The 7500-nt window shown below is 58.3% G+C and overlaps 1 protein-coding gene across 10 annotated transcripts in view; it reads right to left on the minus strand.

Moving 5' to 3' along the window:
• Nucleotides 1–7500, minus strand: part of gse1 (Gse1 coiled-coil protein) — a 162415-nt gene that overhangs the window by 9578 nt on the left and 145337 nt on the right. For 9 of the 10 annotated variants that reach the window (XM_035525146.1, XM_035525144.1, XM_035525153.1 and 6 more), the window contains 6 exons: nt 6152–6363; nt 2137–2303; nt 1716–1913; nt 1226–1405; nt 549–919; nt 107–440 (listed from right to left, as the gene is read on the minus strand). In XM_035525146.1, the coding sequence (XP_035381039.1) occupies nt 107–440; nt 549–919; nt 1226–1405; nt 1716–1913; nt 2137–2303; nt 6152–6363 (1462 nt within the window). The remainder of the gene's footprint in view (nt 1–106; nt 441–548; nt 920–1225; nt 1406–1715; nt 1914–2136; nt 2304–6151; nt 6364–7500) is intronic. The other variant, XM_035525145.1, reaches the window with a different exon arrangement.

Consider the following 7500-nt stretch of genomic DNA (forward strand, 5'->3'; position numbering starts at 1 on the left):
CAGACTAACGGTGTCGCTCCGAGGAGCACGGCAGGCGCTCAGGAGTCCCTCCCCTTCAGAGGAGGTGACGCACAGAGCTCTGCTGGAGGGAGGCCGGCCTGCGTACCTGTGACCCTCCGCTCGGAGCTCGGACCCCTCCCCGGGGCGGCCCATGTCCAGGTGCTGCTCGAGCACCTGCTGGCGGAACTCCGACACCTGGTACTGCCTGTCCTCTTTTTCTTGCCGTAGCTTCCTCTGGCGGGCAAGCCACCGCTCCTCTTCATTGGTGCGCTGCAGCATCATGGCGGGCGTGAGGGCGCCAGGCCCCGCCCCTCCGGGGCCGAGGTATATGCCGTGGGCGGAGACCAGGGTGGGCACGGGATGGTGGGTGGAGCCTATGGACGGGTGAAGACCTGCCTGGATTGGCTTGGGAGCAGCGAGGGCAGGCTCTTTGGTTTTGTCTGGGGGAAGGATGAAAAAGCGGCAGGAGGAACAATCAAAAACACTCAAACGCTTAAACGCTCAAACCGAGCTCCAGTCGGAACTCCAGCCGAGGCGGTGGCTCTTACCGGCCCTGTTGGGGGTGAGTCTCTCGGCGGCCTTGACCCGCTCCTCGGCTTGGCCCCGAAACGCGTGCAGCTCGGCCAGGTAGTGACCCTCTATGGCCTTGGCCACCTGTAGCTCCTTCTCCCGCGCCGCCCTCTCCTTCTGTCTCTCCAGCTCCCTCTCCCGCTCGCGCTCCCTCTCCCGCTCCCTCTCGCGTTCCCGCTCCCTCTCGCGTTCCCGTTCCAGTTCCTTCTCTCTCTCGCGCTCCCTCTCCCTCTCGCGCTCTCGCTCGCGCTCCCTCTCCCTCTCCCGCTCCTTCTCCCGCTCGGCCTCCCTCTCCCGCTCCCTCTCCCGCTCCCTCTCTCTCTGACGGAGCTCGTCCTCCATCTGGAGCCTGTGAAGATGGAACGTGGGGGGGAGGGCAGAGAGAGCATGAGGGAGGGAGGGAGGGAGGGAGGGAGGGAGAGAGAGAGAGAGGGAGGGAGAGAGAGAGAGAGAGAGAGGGAGGGAGAGAGGGAGGGAGAGAGAGAGAAGAGAGAGAGAGAGGAGGAAGAGACTGCTTTAACCGACTGACACACAAATGTTTGTGCGTATAACAGCCTGTGTATGTCTTAGGTTTAAGACTGCGTGTGTGTGTGTGTGTGTGTGTGTGTGTGTGTGTGTGTGTGTGTGTGTGTGTGTGTTTGCGTGTGCCTTGTACCTTTCAGACAGGCGCTCTGATTGCAGGCTGGACAGTGAAGCATGGCTAAGGTCACCAGGGTAACGCACTCCTGGGAGGTGGAGGGGCACAGCAGAAGGGTGCAGCGGGGGAAGAGCGCCCCCTCCTGGCAATGGATAAAATGGAGACCTCAAAGCAGAAAGACAGAAGGGGTCGTCCATTCTGTAAGAGAGAGAGAGAGAAAGAGAGAGAGAGAGAGAGAGAGAGAGAGAGAGGGGGAGCAGGAAGAGAGGCCCCTGTGTGATTTGACTTCATTAACCTGCCCTCTGTTTCCATATGGACACATTACTACCTTAATGAAACTGGACCTCTGCCTGTGAAATGACCTCAGTCAGGTGTGTGTGTGTGTGTGTGCGCGCGTTACTCGCATTGATTCCTCTCTCAGCAATGAATGAGCTTATATAACACTCATCAAACTGCATTCGGGGATTAACATCTATTGTGAGTGGTGCAGGGGCTGGCGTGCTGTCACCTGTAGGGGGCGAAGGAGGGGTGGGGCAGGTAGCCGGGGTGGTAGTAGGCGGCGGCGGCGGCGGCCGTGGCCGGGTCCAGGCCCAGGGGCAGCGAGGGCACCCGCAGCTCCTCGGCCGTGGCGTAGGGCCGGAAACCCCGCAGGTATTCCTCCGGCATACCAGCAGGGGGCACTGCATGGGCCATCTGCCTGGGCAGGCTGCCAGGTGCACACACACACACACACACACACACACAGAGAAGAGAATGCCGTCAGTGGAACAGCTCGCCTTCGTCTGCGATGCTGACTAAAAGTACCGAAGACGGAAGATGAAACTTGGATCGGACACACGTGCGCAGGAATGAGAAAGGTGAGCGTCTGAGTCAGAAAGGATAAGGAGAGCGTGATTGGGGACAGGACAGGAGGAGACGTCCGTGCTCACTTCAGGGCTTGGAAGCGCGTGTCCTGCATCACTGATCCGGGGGTCAGGCTGAACGCGTACGGATTTCCGATTAGATGGGTCGGAACTGAGGGGCCCCCTTTCTCCTGAGCCGGAACTGGCTCGGGCCCCAGCCGGTCTCTGCTTATGCCACGAGGGCCCGACTCTGACTGTGGGAGAGAGAGAGAGAGAGAGAGAGAGAGAGAGAGAGAGAGAGGAGAGAGAGAGAGAGAGAGAGAGAGAGAGAGAGAGAGAGGGGTTTTTTTTTTATATATTGTTGTGGAGATACTGCAAATGACACGGTTGTCTGACTAGATTGGGCTCACAGCAAGTAGAACGGTAAAGACAGGATTTGGTTTTCAAATCACCCCCACCCCATACATAGGTGTACACACACACACACACACACACACACACAGTAAGGAGAAGACAAGGGGTGTCCGTGGCCAGGAGAGAGGGCAACAGGAAGACAGGAAGGGACTGATGGAGCGGAGAGAGAGTTTCTGCTCCCTGCCAGCAGACATACGCCGGCCCCCTGCTGCCCCCGCTGGCGACCACCCGGGTGTCGCACAGCCAGCTGCGCTGGAGGAAAGTCTCGGCCAGTGACCCGTTCCGCTCCGCGCGGCTCATGCGGATGATTCGATTCCGAATCAACGCTCCGCAGCAGCCGTGAGCCCGCCCCACATCCTCTGCTCGCTGCTGTTGACGCGCCTCTCTTAGCAGCGTGGCTGCCGATCCCTCCGCCGCCGACGTTCCGCCCCTGTGTGCAGCTCCTGATCCCCCTCCTGCCCCTCAGCAGTGCTCCTCTCCACTAATGGATTTGGAAGTGCTCGAGGGGAGTGGGAGGAGGGGCGCGTGCTCACGGGGAGCAAGCGGCAACGCACGCTGAGCCCGGTCTCCACCTCCCACCCTCCCCGGCACCTCCACAGTTATCCAGTGTGCAGGTGCACACGCCCCGGCTACTGGCTGCACTGCTTTGTCTGTTATTTGTGGACTGCTGAGCTGTTGCGTCTCTGGCCTTGACGAGAGCCGTTGAGTGGCGGTGGGCGGAGTCAGGCCTCTAACGCCCTCCCCCCATAAGTGAGTGTTAGTCGCTGAGCTGCAGTAATCTTCATTGAAAGCTACCAGGGGTGGGGGTGGGGAGCTAGTTTTTAAACCCTGCATGTCCATTTTAAAGAGCAGCAGGGAGGGGTGGGTGTGTCTCTGCTCCCCTTTCAATCAACCCCACCCGCCCGTAGGTGCTAATAGTAGGCAACGCTGTGATTGCATTTTAATTTGCCTCATTAAGGTGTGGTCGAGTCTGCCGGGAGGTGACTGTCTGCAGTCCGCTGCTTTCTGTGTGACTGCGTATCCGCTACCGCCTAGCAAGTACATTTGTCTACGAGTACATTTGAAGACACAAATGTCCCTAAGGCACTCAAAGTCAACTGCTTATTTTTGTAGCATGTTTAAACGACATGAAGGCTGCTCAGTACACGGTACTGCTGAAAAACCGATGTTCTCATCTAACTTTAGCTTTCACGATCGCTTAGTCCACCTACACTTCGACCTCTGAGCCCTCTGCTGGCCATTCACATATACTGCACTGAATTAAGAGTTTGTGTGCTGTGCTGTATGTGTGTGCACGCGTGTGGGTGTGTGTGTGTGTGTGTGTGCCAGAGGACTGGCAGGTGTGTGGTGGGCCAGCCCACATTAAAAATGAAAGAGCAGTACATAGTGCAGGAGTGTGGGGTCTGCCTGCTGCCTGTCTCTGCACTGCCTTTGTGCCCTTTGTCTGCCGGGAACTCTGGCAAGGGGAAGTCGGGCAACCCCCACTGGAACGGCTGACTCCCCCTCGTGGAGGAGCTCAGTCGCTGGCGCGAGCCGCTATATTGCACCATCAACGTTCCAACGTGGACAGCTGCTCCGCCCGCTGCCCAGTTACGCAACGAGAAGGATTCGGAACGCTAAAACTTAACGAAATACACGATTGCTGCTCTTCAGAAGGTTCTCCTATGGTTGAGAAGGTTCTCCTAAGGTTCTCCTATATTAGGAGAATACAGGTTCTGATGGCACGCACACACACGAGGGCCTGGCTCCCCCCCTGCCCCCTGGGCAGAGGGTGGGAATCCCTGTGCTTCAGGGCGCCATTCATTCGTGTCACTCGGATGGAGCGATAAATTCAAATTGCCAATTAAAAAGCAATTACAGCAAAGCGACACCCTCTAATTAAGAGAAAAACAACACAGTAACACAGTGTCACTCTCTCTCTAACACACACAGATACACACGCCAGTTGGGGCTGCTGAAATAACCCTCACACACATACACAAACTCATAGCACAGGTGGACCTGTTGAATGTAATACACACGCACACACACGCACACACCCTAGGCCCTAGCTATTCACGCAAAATCAGGGGTGAGAGATCCCACGTCACTGAAGGGGTGACTGACCCTGAATATCAACCGGCAGAAAATGGTGTCTGGAGGCAAGCGGCACCTCCGCCTCCTCTCCTCTCCTCTCCCCTCCCCTCCCCTCCCCGTGCGGGCGCTGCTGGATCCCTTGGGTCATGGCGTGGGGCCGGGCTGCCGGACAGCCGAGGGCCAGCAGAGGCACTAATTGACCTGACAGCTCCAGGGGTGGAGGTGGGGGAACTGACCCCTCGCTCAGCACTGATTAGGACTGAACAGCGGACAGGGCCGCCTTTGTTCGGGACGCGATTGATGTGTGTGGGAGCGAGGGCGCGGGCGTGTATCGAGGGCTGAATGGAGGGCGGCTGGGCCCGCACACTCGCGTCGCTCTCGCTCTGTCCCGCTGCCCTCGGCTTGGCTGAGCCCTCCTGCTGCGCGAGACCCTCCAGGCTCCAGGGTGCACAGTGAGGCCAGGAGAGACGCCCACACCACCCCCCCACCCCCATCCAACTGTCGCACTGCAAGAAATGCCAGGGCCATCACCAGAGACTGATTAGTGTGTGTGTGTGCGCGCGCTTGTGTGTCTGACGGAAGGAATGTTTGTCTCTGTGAGAGTCTGTGAGCAAGAAACAAGAAGTGAAGTGTTTGTGTGTGAATGAATGGAGTCTTTTCACTAGTGGACTGTGCAAGCTTTGAGCACCGTGTGTGTGTGTATGTTTGTATTTGTATGTGACAAGAGTGTGTTCAAATGTCCAGGCTTTGAGCACTGAGTGGGTGTGTGTTTGTGTGTGTTATTTGTATGTGACAGAGTGTGTTTGAATGCCCAGGCTTTGGGCATTGTGTGGGTGTGTGTTTGTGCACTTCAGCCTAGCCCCACAGCGACTTCCTCCTCCTCCTCCTCCTCCTCCTCCTCTGTGACCTCTGACCTCTCCTGGAAGACGGGGCTAATGGAGTCGGTCAGAGAGGGCGAAGAGCAGTAACGCAACCAAAGCAGAGGACAATGGCCGCGGCTCTCACGCCCAGCGAGCCCGTCTCCCGGGTAACGAGCGCTGCCTGTGCAGCGGAGGCCGCCATTAGCCATCGGGTGCAGATAAGAAGGATTAGAGGCTGGCCATAATCCTTTATCCCTTATCAAAGCGAGTGAGCGAGCGAACGAGCGAGAGAGAGAGCCGGATGGGATGGGGAGCGACTGGGGCATGGACGCACTTGACTGCGGGGGTCTGGGCAGCGGTGGAGGAGAGGGCCCAGATGCTGGCTGCCGTTGAAGCTGTGACTGTGTGCACTGTGGGCATTGTTCATGGTGGGGGTGGGGGGGGGGGGGGGGCACAGGCTGGGTCACACACGTACATATGTCACATATACTCCACCCCGCCATGGGTTACAGGCCAGCTGTTAAAGCCACTAATCCCCTAGCAAATATGTGTGTGTGTGTGTGAGCGCGCTACACAGCAGCTGAAACCCTGAACATATAACCTTTAACAAGAGAGACAGAGAAAACAACAGAGACAGACAGTTAAATAGAGAGAGTGGGATTGAAGGGGGGGGGGGGGAACGGACATGTGTGTGTGTGTGGTGTGTGTGTGTGTGTGTGTGTGTGAGAGCGACAGAGTGAGTGTCATATTACCTCTCGTACGGGGCGGCCCTCACTCCTCCACAGACCGTTGACGGTTTTGGTGGGGGCGATGGTGACCACAGGTGGGGTGCTGGGCACACTGTGGCCTCCAGGGGGCACTATGACCGGGCCCAGGGGACCCCGCTTGGGTGTGCTCACTGGAGAACTCTGGTTAGTGGCTGGAGAGGAGACTGGAGATGACTCACTGCTGATAGACGAACCTGCTGAGAGAGAGAGAGAGAGAGAGAGAGAGGGGAAAGAACAGATTAGTAACTGGAGTTCTCCTCCTGTCAGTCAAAGCCCTGGCCAGATCAGGCAGGAAGGTTCAAAGCAGAGCTGATATCCATCTCTCTAAGTGCCACATGACTGCTGCAGCCTGCCAGGGTAACGGAGCACACACAGGAAACCACCTTCTCTCAAACGGCTCCGTCACGCATGGGCTGGCAGCGAGACAGCCGGGAGCAGGAGCGGGAGCGGCGCTGCGGGCCTGGCACGCGGCTCCGGCAGGCCGGTGAGCACGCGCGCCTCTGGCTTCCGTGGTAACGGATGCGCAGTGCAGGCGGAGGGCGGTGTCGGGCAGGGCCGCAGGCAGCCTGGGCCCTGACAGGGAGCAGTAGTGGTTAAATAGGCTGTGCTACCACACACACACAGGGCACAGATGGCCAGCCCTGGGCAGCCATTAGATCCTGACAGGGATCGGGGGAGGAGCGGCAGGCCTGCGAGAGATGCGCTGCTACTGCTCTCTCTCTCTCCATTTCCCTGTTTCCATCTTCTTTTCCTTTCCTCCAAGTTCTCTTATTCCCAATTTTAAACGCGGAGCCTGCCAGTTCTGCCTGCGTGTCGGCAGTGTCATTCCCACAGCACCTGCTCTCTGTCTACTTTACACACACACACACACCCACACCATTAGTAATGCACTAGTAGAGTCCTGAGTGACAGAGTAAATGCTGTGACCCAGATTGAGAGTGTGTGTGTGTGTGTGTGTGTGTGTGTGTGTGTGGGTGTGTGTGTGTGTGTGTGTGTGTGTGTGTGTGTATCCAGCATGCATGTAGCCGTAGCAGCGCTGTCGGTCAGGTTGAGCGAGACACTGCCCGCCCCCCCAGCGTAGGCAGGCGGGCAGCGCCGCTTGTCCGTCCTCCCGCCTTTCCGTCTGCCCACGCCGTCCCGCGGAGAGCCCGTACCCGCCGCTCGCGGGTCTTCGCTCGCCTTCGCTGCCGCCCGCGTCGGGCGATCGCGCCCCGGACAAAAGGCGTCACGCCCACGTCGGCTGCCCACACGGCCGAGGAGACAAAACGGGGGAGCCGGCGGCAGGTTTCAGGCTCTTCCCAGGAATTCACTCCGATTACAGATTAAAGACTGAA

The sequence above is a fragment of the Electrophorus electricus genome, chromosome 4, assembly GCF_013358815.1.
Source record: "Electrophorus electricus isolate fEleEle1 chromosome 4, fEleEle1.pri, whole genome shotgun sequence".
Lineage (NCBI taxonomy): Eukaryota > Metazoa > Chordata > Actinopteri > Gymnotiformes > Gymnotidae > Electrophorus > Electrophorus electricus.